Source organism: Oncorhynchus clarkii, chromosome 20, assembly GCF_045791955.1.
Source record: "Oncorhynchus clarkii lewisi isolate Uvic-CL-2024 chromosome 20, UVic_Ocla_1.0, whole genome shotgun sequence".
In the NCBI taxonomy this organism is placed as follows: Eukaryota; Metazoa; Chordata; class Actinopteri; order Salmoniformes; family Salmonidae; genus Oncorhynchus; species Oncorhynchus clarkii.
Window position 1 is genome coordinate 61,844,049 of NC_092166.1, and position 14,164 is coordinate 61,858,212.

General features: G+C 45.5%; 1 protein-coding gene across 1 annotated transcript in view; it reads right to left on the reverse strand.

Annotated features, from left to right (window-relative positions):
- Positions 1–14,164, reverse strand: part of LOC139375621 (dynein, axonemal, heavy chain 9) — a 130,179-nt gene that overhangs the window by 19,171 nt on the left and 96,844 nt on the right. The window contains exons 68-71 of the mRNA XM_071117412.1: positions 7,340–7,467; positions 3,251–3,478; positions 1,280–1,471; positions 826–1,017 (exon numbers count right to left, since the gene is read on the reverse strand). Coding sequence (XP_070973513.1) covers positions 826–1,017; positions 1,280–1,471; positions 3,251–3,478; positions 7,340–7,467 — 740 coding nt within the window. The remainder of the gene's footprint in view (positions 1–825; positions 1,018–1,279; positions 1,472–3,250; positions 3,479–7,339; positions 7,468–14,164) is intronic.

Genomic DNA, 14,164 nt, shown 5'->3' on the forward strand with positions numbered 1-14,164 from the left:
TTGGATGACCACTACCCACTTATTGGAGCTTTTGAACATTGAAAAAATATTGCAGCTTTAAGCCATGTGAGGTAAGATCATTAGGTAACCTGATTGTATTTGTAGTCTTTTACTTTACTGAGAGCTGTTGTGGTCCATGTTCCCAGGCAGGGAGAATCCGGGGGTCTGATGGTAGATGTGGTTCTTTACTGACCTGGTGGTAGCTGTTGTGGTCCATGTTCCCAGGCAGGGAGAATCCGGGGGTCTGATGGTAGATGTGGTTCTTTACTGACCTGGTGGTAGGTGTTGTAGTCCATGTTCCCAGGCAGGGAGAATCCGGGGGTCTGATGGTAGATGTGGTTCTTTACTGACCTGGTGGTAGGTGTTGTAGTCCATGTTCCCAGGCAGGGAGAATCCGGGGGTCTGATGGTAGATGTGGTTCTTTACTGACCTGGTGGTAGGTGTTGTAGTCCATGTTCCCAGGCAGGGAGAATCCGGGGGTCTGATGGTAGATGTGGTTCTTTACTGACCTGGTGGTAGGTGTTGTAGTCCATGTTCCCAGGCAGGGAGAATCCGGGGGTCTGATGGTAGATGTGGTTCTTTACTGACCTGGTGGTAGGTGTTGTAGTCCATGTTCCCAGGCAGGGAGAATCCGGGGGTCTGATGGTAGATGTGGTTCTTTACTGACCTGGTGGTAGGTGTTGTAGTCCATGTTCCCAGGCAGGGAGAATCCGGGGGTCTGATGGTAGATGTGGTTCTTTACTGACCTGGTGGTAGGTGTTGTAGTCCATGTTCCCAGGCAGGGAGAATCCGGGGGTCTGATGGTAGATGTGGTTCTTTACTGACCTGGTGGTAGGTGTTGTAGTCCATGTTCCCAGGCAAGGGGAAGCTGGGAGCCAGGTACAGCTCTCCCTCCATCATCTCAGGTTTGATGAACTCCTCCAGGTAGGTCCTACAGAGTCGTCTGTCCCAGTCATCAGTGATGTGACCTCCATACATGATCTCTCCAAACAGGTATCGCAGGTCATCATATGGCACCTGGGACGCAGAAAGAAAATGAGTTATAATGCACCTTAGAATGTTAAATGCTTTTCACACTACAGAACCGAATCGAGCTGAGCAAAACCAAGTTCTACTAAGTTGGCCTGGTTTACACATCCATCGTAGTTGCCAAATAAAATATCCACAATTTGGTTTAGGGTCGGCACAATAGTGTGAAAAGGGTGTTACTGTCATGGAACATGGTTGTCTTTATTACTACTGTGGCACATAAGATACAGCATGTGTGTGGACTGGTTACTTTCGAGTTAGCCTCCAGGTAGTTGTAGAGTACATTGATGGAGATGGTGAGGTCTCCTGTGTTGAAGGGGTAAGATCTGTTCCAGCCCTGAGGTCCAAACTTCCTCCTTTCAGCCACCACCGCGTGGAAGTAGCACAGCGCAAACAGGATGCTCTTAAACTCATTCTCCCTGGCACACATCTCCAAAGTGTCCTAGAAGAAAACAAAGGCCCAGACAACTAAACAAACATTCAAAACTCTTCCTGACGAATGTCAACCAAGTTCACCGTTTCACTGTCTGCCTCAGAAAAGTACGGGCAGCATTTTTGAAAATTTTCCAATACAAAAGCGTTGTGTTGAAAGTAAGAAGCTGTGGCTGATTCTCTGTGAGGTGTCTCTGTGAGGTGTCTCTGTGAGGTGTCTCTGTGCCGAAGTCCCCAGCAACAAAGGGGCTCCGCGGTACAGAAAGAAGACAATGAATGGAAATAAACGTCAGGATGAGATTATTTTTTAATTGTTACTACTTGTCAGGCGATCTCATCCCGTTGGCTCATCATACCCAGATAAGGGGAATGAATGTAAGATGGCACCAGGTATTTAGGGGAGGGACGGTGAAATAAGTATGCCAATAACCTCTATGAAAACAGTGGGTTTAAATGCTCTTTTTATATTCCTGCCTGTGTCAGGTTGAGGCTTTTCCCCTGTCGAGCCCAAGGGAGCTGACTCCTAGAACGTATGCACACGCGCGCACACGCACACGCCAGAAACACACACACGCCACAAACACACACACGCCACAAACACACACACGGAAAGTTAGTTAATATTCTGCACACAGTGCCTCTCTGGCTGCTCAGCTGAGAGTGAAGCATTGCCTCCCTATCCATACACTGTTAGAGGACACACACACTTGATTACATTCTCTACCAGCAAAGAAGAAGCATAAACCAAGACCTGATAATACATCTATAATGACATGTCTTCCAGCCCTTTGACAACTGTGTAACTACATCAAAAAAATCATAACCTTTTTGTCATTCCAGAGGCCTGGTTCTTTAATGTTTCCTGTCCTCTGCTGGCCGTCACACACACAGCCAGGGAATGAGAATGGACACTAAAGCTTTTTGTATCTGCTGATTGAAAAGGTCAGGAAGGAGGAAAGACACTGTCATCTCTCTGGCTTACTGTGGGTTACTAAGGATTCTGGCTGTATAGAGACAAACCATTGATTAGCTTTCACCCTGTACAGTACATGGTTGGAATATTGTCCCTCCCTGCTCTCTACAGTACCTTAGGGGACCTCCGTGTGTGTGTGTGTGTGTGTGTGTGTGTGTGTGTGTGTGTGTGTGTGTGTGTGTGTGTGTGTGTGTGTGTGTGTTAGCTACCACACAAACATGCACTATCAGAGAGATAGGCATCAGCACTTTAAAATGGCATGTTGGGTGGAAGCTAAGCATTGCATTATTGGTATGGAGGCAGAACCCCAGCAGGTTATGGTAGGTTACAGATGGAGAAGCATTGATAACTTGTTGATAAGAAGCTACATTTCTGGCTAACAGCTGTTTTACTGTAGATAGAAGTGCACTGATGAGGTAGAGGTGGAATTCTAACGAGCACAAATGCATATGCATGAAGGCATACACATACATAATTATGTCATGCTGTATTTCGATCACAGAAAGATGGCTTGTTGATTAACATCCGAACATCCCATCCAAATCTGCCTCTTCCCCATAGAGAGCCATGTTTCTACTGCAGTGGATGACTGTGTCCTCCACAGGTCAGAGTCGACTCTAAGGTCACTGACAGAGGTAACCCTCTCAATCTGTTAGCTGGTACTGCACACCAAATAGGCAACTTGATGACAACACCACAGAGAAACTGGCACGTAAACATGGGACGTGTGGACTGCTTCTTTTACGGGCAAATGAAAATGAAGAGAGGGAGAGAGAGAAAGAGAAATCGTACATTGTATGCCTATTTGTGTGTTACCTGGTTGAAGTTGTCCAGGGCCTTGTGCAGGTTGGCGTTTATGCCAGTGGGTGGTTCATTGGTGATTTTGATGGAGTTCTCCAGGATGCCCTGTGGTATGATGTGGCCCTCTGGGGTCCCTGAAGGCTCAGCGCTGATGAAGACTCTGAAGTCCTGGTGACTGTTCTCTCCATGCTGCTCCAGATGCTTCTCTAGAGAACCCAGCCACCTCGCCACCAGGTGAATGTTCTATAGGGAGAAATATTACAGTAATATCAATAAATACAAGCAGCATGCCTCAAGCTAGTCCACATTTATCTACACAACACGTTTTGTTGCAGGTGCGACTGTGCATTTTTAGCTTTTTCTATTCCCCTCAGAATGTACATTTCCACCCTGTATAGGGATAACATTGCGATAGCACTACATAAACTTGTCTGAGATCAATTTTCCAGTCCGTGTGTCCTAACTCCTAACCCTGAGAGAGGAAGTCCTCATGGTGATGAGGAGTTAGCCAAGCCCCTCACATCACATCACCGCCCAGAGCGCTGCCCGCCCGCGTGTTACCCAAATCTAATTACACCACTAATAACTGCAGTCATTAATTCATAAGCCGCTTTGCCTTCTCCTCATCTCCTACGGCACTCTAAATTTAATCATCCCTCTGATTGTTCAAGTTAACCCTCTTTCCAAATGACAGGAGATCCTCTGGAGCAACATCACCTCAAATTTTAGATGACAAAATAAATAAATAAAAGAGAACGATAAGACGTTTCCTTGTGTGTTTAGTGAGAAGAATACATAGCCCGAAGCTGAGGGGGTAATATTGAGATAGATCCAAGTTAGGAGCCTATAAACTTACAGCATATTGAACGAGACACAAATTAAAACTTTAAATTGAAATGCTTTTTCATTGCCTTGAAGAACAAGCTCTCCTGTTGGCGTCTAACTAACGAGTGTGTAATACAGAGCCTAAACAGACAGACAGACAGACTGAGGCCTCCCTTAGAGCCTGTCACCTTAATGAAACCACCCAGGCTCAGAGAGAGAGAGAGAGAGAGAGGAGAAAGAAAAATACCTTTGAGATATTTTCTTTGTTCTCTGTTAAGTACCTCCATCCTCCAGTTCTTATAATGATGTTGTCACCATCGCTGGCTAATTTTGTTTTTTGCTATGACATGATGTCAATAGTGAACATGGCCTGTGGCAACACCAAGGCCCACCCGGCTGTCTCTCCACGTCTTCCTCTGCTCACACACTCAGTCCTCACTCTCTCCACGTCTTCCTCTGCTCACACACTCAGTCCTCACTCTCTCCACGTCTTCATCTGCTCACACACTCAGTCCTCACTCTCTCCACGGCTTCCTCTGCTCACACACTCAGTCATCAAGGCCCTCTGCCCTAAGGGCATCTCCACAGCTGGCCTCTGACTATGTCTTTATAACAATGTCTCTGTAGCAGAGACTTGGGCAGAATGACAGAATAGGCATTAAGGATAACCAAACAGACTGTAGTGTTTGAGAATATAGCTATTCTGCATAAGAAACATCCACACTATATTCAGCACCGGAATAGTTTTGTAGATGAAAAAAATATTATTATTATTATTATGTTAATTTATATAGCGCTTTTCAAAGAATCTCAAAGCGCTTCAAAGCACACACAAAAAAGACAAGTACTCCGTAGTAGATTGCTAGCTAACTAGTCCTTCACTACTAACAAAATTGAGCATCCACTTGGATGTTGCTACGGCAGTCATGTGGCGCCAGTAAGCACACCACATTTCAATAATAATTAAAGACCAGCCTTGTAACTTTGTCCTCACTACGATCCTCATCGCTGCCCACCTCTTGCTTTTGGCTAGTCTCCATCCTCAACCTCCGGACACTGGCTGGCATTCAAATCAAAACAGCTAGCAAGCTAACGTTAGCTAGTTTACCAAACAAACAAATTACTTGCCAACTTCAGTCTTGACTTTGTAGAGGATATCATTAATTATATTAATTAGCTATATTATTTTTTACTTCTTAAAAAGATTTGTAGATAAAGAAAAATCTATTAATTACAAAAATATTTCATAATTTACAGGAGCTTTCTGCTTAGGCTGCTGCTAGGGCACCAAGGCAAATATGATATAACAATAATGAAAGACTAAGAAGAAGTATGGCTGAATGAAATGAGGATTTAAAATGGCATGTAGCCTATGGCAATAGGATCCTTACAGTGACGACTCTGATTAATTCAACTCTCGTTCACATCATTCTCTCACTGAAAACTCACAAGAAGAAAAAGTGGTCTGCATTAAACTTTACAACACTACCCAAATACCCAAGCTATCATGCTCCTTACAGAGTGAAGTGAAGAAAGATGAAAAAGAGGGAGAGAAACTAACTTTTTCTCTAAAGCGTCTCGCCCTATTTCCTTTCCATCTATTTTGCTAGACTGTGAGCGTCCCTGTGCCTTTAGGAGTAAGTGCCTGGAGGACCTGGGTATTTTAGGTCCACTCAATAGAATCTCACTGCTGGGGATATGGGCTCTTCAGCTCAAATATATTCCTAGGTCTGGGGGATATAGCCTATTCAGCTCCAATCTGCCAGATTGATTGCCTTTTCTCTTTTCTCCCTCTCTCTCTAGGTGGGTTTCTGCATCTCTCAAAGTGTCTTTGGGTGGTCCTGGTTGGGCTGTGAAGAGTAAGGATAGGACAGGGCCCGGTGTGCAGTGGTATAGGGATAATGCTCCCGTCAGAAACATAGGAGAGAGAGGAGAACAGGGGCCAGAGTAATTTACCTGCAGTGAAGGAGAACCTGCCATTAACCCAGCTTTGCAGCCTGCTACTGATCTGATGCTGGGATGGCGGGACCAGTGGGAGATGAGAGGGAGGTAAAAGGTGTGTGTGTGTGTGTGTGTGTTTGTTGTGGGATCAAGGCCTGGATACGAGAGTGGGATGGGATGACTGAGGTTAGAAAGATGGGAGGAATGTGAGGCAGAAGAGGAGACATTTTGGAAAATGTGAGGCAGGGTGTGAAAAGAGCGGGAGACAGTGGCAGAGGATGAGAAGAGGGATTGAAATAGAAAAGAGACAGACCTCCCTCCATTCTTTCTCCCTCCTTCTATGAGGGTGGTACAGACAGACAGACAGACAGACAGACAGACAGACAGACAGACAGACAGACAGACGATGATAGAGTGAGTGGGCGGTGAGGTTGGTTGCCACGGGGACAATGCTTTTTTAAGTTGTATCGATCAGGAGTCTTATGCAAAGGTAATTCAATCGCTGCTTGTCTCTGTGATGCTGGCTGTGTGTGTGGCTGGGAGAGAGAGAGACACAGACAGAGACAGAAGGAGAGATGGATTGAAAAAGAGATGCTGCTTGTGTCTGTGATGACTGGGTGAGAGAGAGCTGAAGAAAGAGAGGAGAAAGAAAGGGATAGCAAGACATATATATTTCTGTGAATAAAGGAGACCCCATTCTCTGTGAATAAAGGAGACCCCCCCCCCCCCCCCCCACACACACACACACACACACTCTCTCTCTCTCCAAGAGTTGTCTCTGTGCCCTGTGCCGGCGTTCATATCTGTCGATACTCCCCATTAGGATTCAACAAACGAGCTGGCTTAAAATGCAAACGCTGACTGGCCTTGCCCTCCAGATATGAGAACACACACTGAGGAACCAGATACTGTACTGAATAATACCGGGCCTCTCTCTCTCTCTCTCTCTCCAGGAAATTATACTATTTCATATGCAGTTGAACCACAAAGGAGAGCAAAAAGCCAACACTATGTGCAAAGCACAATGGATTAGAGAAACAATATGACCTTAAACACGGAAAATAATAGATTTTTTTAATTACACAAAAGTAAAATGACATTTCATGACATGGCCTATTCTGGAATCCCAGCTGTATATTAGCTCAGTGTTGTCTTAGCAACGGCTGGTTTAGGCAGTCGGCTATGTGTGTGTGTGTGTGTGTGTGTGTGTGTGTGTGTGTGTGTGTGTGTGTGTGTGTGTGTGTGTGTGTGTGTGTGTGTGTGTAAATGTATGCGTGCGCCTGTGTGTACCTCTGAGTGTGTGTGTGTGTCTGCAAGTAAATGTGTGTATCTGAATACCTGCAGTATAACCCAGTGTCCCTCATTAGCTGCCAGATCCAGAGCCTGTTCAGCCACCACCTCCTGTCCCTGGCCCAGAGACACATTGTGGAAGTTACCGCTGTCAAACGTATAGCCCAGCTTCCTGCCTGAAAGAAAGATCACACAGTAATGATTCATGTAATCCACAGCAGTTTAGGGAAAATTGAAATGATCAACAGTTTAATAATAAAGAAGTAATCTCTTTTTTATAAAGTGCGCTTCATTTATACACTGAGTACACAGAACGTTAGGAACACCTGCTCTGACCAGGTGAATCCAGGTGATAGATTTTATCCCCATTGGTGTCACTTGTTAAATCCACTTCAAATCAGTGCAGATGAAGGGGAGGAGACAGGTTAAAGAAGGATTTTTAAACCTTGACAAAATTGAGACATGGATTGTGTGTACGTGCCATTCAGAGGGTGAATGGGCAAGGCAAAAGATTTAAGTGCATTTGAATAGGGTATGGTAGTAGGTGCCAGGCGCACCGATTTGAGTGTGTCAAGAACTGCAACGCTGCTGGGTTTTTCATGAATGGTCGACCACTCAAAGTGCATCCAGCAAGCTGTTGGAAGCATTTGAGTCAACATGGGCCAGAATCCCTGTGTAGCGCTTTTGACACATTGTACTGTCCATGCCCCGACAAATTGAGTCTGTTCTGAGAGCAAATATTCAATATTAGGAAGGTGTTCTTAATATTTTGTAAACTCAGTGTAGATTCACTATCGCCTAAGAAAAATTGGCCATCTGAAATTTAGCGAAGACCCACATTATTTTCCTAAAGTAAAGTGTATAGATACAGGGTTCTTCATTCTGTGTGATCTGTGTTGCCTTTGGCCCTCTCTTCACACTCTACACCAGGCCTCTCTGATTGGTTAGCTGCTTTAGCTTTGATGTGATTGGTCACGCATACAGGGAGGGCTTGGATAATTAGTCATACACATGCATGCAAACACGTGTGCAAACACACACACGCGTGCACACAGAAGGGTGTGGACATCAATTATATACATGTGTGTGTGTGTGTGTGTGTGTGTGTGTGTGTGTGTGCATTTGAACGAGTGTGTCTGACCAATTATCTGAGCTTCAGTGGGAGAATGATCTCATGTCACATGATGAGAGGATAGCTGATTTCACGCCAGACCATAAAAAAGACTTGGAGACTATTCACTCGAACATCAAACTAGGTTACTGTGTTTCCAAGGTACGGAGAAACAAATTTACAAAACATGTTATCTACAATCCAGCCTCAGCAGCCCAATAATTTTATTCACACGTTGTTCAATATAACCCTGTCAGTCGCATTTCCATTTGAATCACATTTGAATCTTTCATAAGACCAAATAGTGAAGTATTGAAATATTCATCATCAAACACTGCCTCCTGGGTGGCGCAGTGGTTAAGGGCTGCAGCGCCAGCTGTGCCACCAGAGACTCTGGGTTCGTGCCCAGGCTCTGTCGGAACCGGCACAATTGGCCTAGAGTCGTCCGGGTTACTTGTCTCATCGCGCACCAGTGACTCCTGTGGCGGGCCGGGCGCAGTGCGCGCTAACCAAGGTTGCCAGGTGCATGGTGTTTCCACCAACACATTGGTGCGGCTGGCTTCCGGGTTGGATGCGCGCTGTGTTAAGAAGCAGTGCGGCTTGGTTGGGTTGCTGAAGAACCTGTGATATCTCCTATACCAGGTCAGTAAAAACCAAAGCTTCACATTTCACACGTCCCGGTGTGATCCAATATTGCTAGTCTCGAAAACCCGACCCTAAACGTACTGGTGTGATAACAAATTAACTTTTTACCCAGCATGCTCTACTCCATCTCTAGGAGTCTGCAGGTAGATTGTTTTGGAATTGTTTATTATCTGTGTTTATTCATGTACAGTGCATTCGGAAAGTTTTCAGACCTTTTCCACATTTTGTTACGTTGCAGTTGTTTTTTTTTGGGGGGGGGCAGGGTTCTTTCTTTCACCCCTTTTTCTCCCCAATTTCGTGATAGCCAATTGGTAGTTAGAGTCTTGTCCCATCGCTGCAACTCCCGTACGGACTCGGGAGAGGAAAAAGTCAAGAGCCATGCGTCCTCCAAAACACGACCCTGCCAAGCTGTACTGCATCTTGACACACTGCCCGCTTCATCCGGAAGCCAGCCACACCAATGTGCCGGGGGAAACACGTCCAACTGGCGACCGTGTCAGTGTGCACGCGCCCGTCCCACCACAGAAGTCACTAGAACGTGATGGAACAAGGAAATCCTGGCCAGCCAAACCCTCCGCTAACACAGACAACACAATTGCGCTCCGCCTCATGGGTCTCCCGGTCGCGGCCCGGGATCGAACCCGGATCTGTATTGACGCCTATAGGTTTGTGAGGCAGTGCCTTAGGCCCCGTTATGGCCCCGTTATGTTACAGCCTTATTCTAAAATGGCTTAAATAGTTTTTTCCCCCTCACGAATATCCCATAATGACAAATTTAACAGTTTTGCAAATTTTTTAAAAATGATCAAGGATCTCTCTGCACTTTGCTCTGTTCATCTTTCCTTCGATCCTGAGTAGTCTCCCAGGCCCTGCCTCTGAAAAACATCCACACAGCATGATGCTGCCACCACCATGCTTCACCGTAGGGATGGTGCCAGGTTTCCTCTAGACGTGACGCTTGGTATTCAGGCCAAAGAGTTGGTTTCATCAGAACAGATAATCTAGTTCTCATGGTCTGAAAGTCCTCTAGGTGCCTCTTGGCAAAATCTAAAATCCAAAATGACTGAGTAGTGGCTTCCGTCCGGCCACTCTACCATAAAGGCCTGATTGGTGGAGTGTTGCAGAGATGGTTGTCCTTCTGGATCCAGAAGGATCTCTGGAGCTCTTTCAGAGTGACCATCGGGTTTTTGGTCACCTCCCTGACCAAGGCCCTTCCTTCGCATTTGCTCAGTTTGGCCTGGAGGCCATCTCTAGGAGTCTTGGTGGTTCCAAACTTCTTCCATTTAAGAAGGATTGAGGACACTGTGTTCTTGGAGACCTTCAATGCTGCAGAATCTTTTTTGATACCCTTGCCCAGATCTGTGCCTCTTCACAATCCTGTCTCAGAGGTCTACGGACAATTCCTTCGACCTCACAGCATGGTTTTTGCTCTGACATGCACTGTCAACTGTGGGACCTTTATATAGACACGTGTGTGTCTTTCCAAATCATGTCCAATCAATCGAATTTACCACAGGTTACCACAAGTCCTAGAAACATCACAAGGATGATCAATGGAAACAGGATGCACCTGAGCTCAATTTCGAGACTCATAGCAAAGGGTCTGAATATGTAAATAAGGTATTTCTGTATTTTTTAAAATATTTGTTTTGCCAAAATGTCTAAAAAACTGTTTCCACTTTGTCATTACGGGGTATTGTGTGGAGAATGATGAGGAAAAAATGTAATTTAATCCATTTTAGAATAAGGCTGTAGGGTAGAAAATGTGGAAAAGTTAAGGGGACTGAAAACTTTCCTAATGCACTGTACATGGAGTGTTTAATTAATTGTTTAAAAGATAAATAATGTACATTTTTCAAAACTAATCCAATCAGTTAGTTAGATTTTTAGCACCCGTTACTGAAATGTTTGTTCCACTTTAAATTGCTTACTTATTTATTTTTTAATTTCACCTTTATTTAACCAGGTAGGCTAGTTGAGAACAAGTTCTCATTTACAACTGCGACCTGGCCAAGATAAAGGATAGCGGTGTGAACAGACGACAACACAGAGTTACACATGGAGTAAACAATAAACAAGTCAATAACACAGTAGAAAAAAGAAAAAAAGAGTTTATATACATTGTGTGCAAAATGCATGAGGAGGTAGGCGAATAATTACAATTTTGCAGATTAACACTGGAGTGATAAATTATCAGATGGTCATGTGCAGGTAGAGATACTGGTGTGCAAAAGAGCAGAAAAGTAAATAAATAAAAACAGTATGGGGATGAGGTAGGTAAATTGGGTGGGCTATTTACCGATGGACTATGTACAGCTGCGGCGATCGGTTAGCTGCTCAGATAGCAGATGTTTAAAGTTGGTGAGGGAGATAAAAGTCTCCAACTTCAGCGATTTTTGCAATTCGTTCCAGTCACAGGCAGCAGAGAACTGGAAGGAAAGGCGGCCAAATTAGGTGTTGGCTTTAGGGATGATCAGTGAGATACACCTGCTGGTGCGCGTGCTACGGGTGGGTGTTGCCATCGTGACCAGTGAACTGAGATAAGGCGGTGCTTTACCTAGCATGGACTTGTAGATGACCTGGAGCCAGTGGGTCTGGCAACGAATATGTAGCGAGGGCCAGCCGACTACAGCATACAGGTCGCAGTGGTGGGTGGTATAAAGTGCTTTAGTAACAAAACGGATGACACTGTGATAAACTGCATCCAGTTTTCTGAGTAGAGTATTGGAAGCTATTTTGTAGATGACATCGCCAAAGTCGAGGATCGGTAGGATAGTCAGTTTTACTAGGGTAAGTTTAGCAGCGTGAGTGAAGGAGGCTTTGTTGCGGAATAGAAAGCTGACTCTAGATTTGATTTTAGATTGGAGATGTTTGATATGAGTCTGGAAGGAGAGTTTACAGTCTAGCCAGACACCTAGGTACTTATAGATGTCCACATATTCCAAACCATCCAGGGTGGTGATGCTAGTTAGGCGTGCGGGTGCAGGCAGCGAACGGTTGAAAAGCATGCATTTGGCTTTACAGTTGGAGGCCACGGAAGGAGTATTGTATGGCATTGAAGCTCGTTTGGAGGTTAGATAGCACAGTGTCCAAGGAAGGGCCAGCAGTATACAGAATGGTGTCGTCTGCGTAGAGGTGAATCAGGGAATCGCCCGTAGCAAGAGCAACATCATTGATATATACAGAGAAAAGAGTCGGCCCGAGAATTGAACCCTGTGGCACCCCCATAGAGACTGCCAGAGGACCGGACAACATGCCCTCCGATTTGACACACTGAAATCTGTCTGCAAAGTAGTTGGTGAACCAGGCAAGGCAGTCATTAGAAAAACCGAGGCTACTGAGTCTGCCAATAAGAATATGGTGATTGACAGAGTCGAAAGCCTTGGCCAGGTCGATGAAGACGGCTGCACAGTACTGTCTTTTATCGATGGCGGTTATGATATCGTTTAGTACCTTGAGCGTGGCTGAGGTTCACCCGTGACTGGCTTGGAAACCAGATTGCACAGCGGAGAAGGTACGGTGGGATTCGAGATGGTACGTGATCTGTTTGTTGACTTGGCTTTCGAAGACCTTAGATAGGCAGGGCAGGATGGATATAGGTCTGTAACAGTTTGGGTCCAGGGTGTCTCCCCCTTTGAAGAGGGGGATGACTGCGGCAGCTTTCCAATCCTTGGGGATCTCACACGATATGAACGATATGAAAGAGAGGTTGAACAGGCTGGTAATAGGGGTTGCGACAATGGCGGCGGATAGTTTCAGAAATAGAGGGTCCAGATTGTCAAGCCCAACTGATTTGTACGAGTCCAGGTTTTGCAGCTCTTTCAGAACATCTGCTATCTGGATTTGGGTAAAGGAGAAGCTGTGGAGGCTTGGGCGAGTAGCTGCGGGGGGGGGGGGGAGCTGTTGGCCAAGGTTGGAGTAGCCAGGAGGAAGGCATGGCCAGCCGTTGAGAAATGCTTGTTGAAGTTTGATAATCATGGATTTATCGGTGGTGACCGTGTTACCTAGCCTCAATGCAGTGGGCAGCTGGGAGGAGGTGCTCTTGTTCTCCATGGACTTTACAGTGTCCCAGAACTTTTGGGGGTTAGAGCTACAGGATGCAAATTTCTGCTTGAAAAAGCTGGCCTTTGCTTTCCTGACTGACTGCGTGTATTGGTTCCTGACTTCCCTGAACAGTTGCATATCGCGGGGACTATTCGATGCTATTGCAGTCCGCCACAGGATGTTTTTGTGCTGGTCGAGGGCAGTCAGGTCTGGAGTGAACCAAGGGCTATATCTGTTCTTAGTTCTGCATTTTTGAACGGAGCATGCTGATCTAAGATGGTGAGGAAGTTACTTTTAAAGAATGACCAGGCATTCTCAACTGACGGGATGACTGGCCAGGTCGATTAGAAAGGTCTGCTCGCAGAAGTGTTTTAGGGAGCGTTTGACAGTGATGAGGGGTGGTCGTTTGACTGGGACCCGTAGCGGATACAGGCAATGAGGCAGTGATCACTGAGATCCTGGTTGAAGACAGCGGAGGTGTATTTGGAGGACGAGTTGGTCAGGATAACGTCTATGAGGGTGCCCTTGTTTACAGATTTAGGGTTATACCTGGTGGGTTCCTTGATGATTTGTGTGAGATTGAGGGCATCTAGCTTAGATTGTAGGACTGCCGGGGTGTTAAACATATCCTAGTTTAGGTCACCTAACAGAACAAACTCTGAAGCTAGATGGGGGGTGATCAATTCACAACTGGTGTCCAGGGCATAGCTGGGAGCTGAGGGGGGTCGGTAGCAGGCGGCAACAGTGAGAGACAAATTTCTGGAGAGAGTCATTTTTAAAATTAGTAGTTCGAACTGTTTGGGTATGGACCTGGAAAGTATGACATTACTTTTCAGGCTATCTCTGCATTAGACTGCAACTTCTCCCCCTTGGCAGTTCTATCTTGATGGAAAATTTTATAGTTGGGTATGGAAATCTCAGAATTTTTGGTGGCCTTCCTAAGCCAGGATTCAGACACGGCAAGACACTTAGCAGTCTCCTAACACTGTTCCTAACTCTGGCAGTCATTATGACTGCAGGTTGCGGGTGAATAAAATTCCAACTGTTGGATATCTTAACTCTGGCTAGATTCC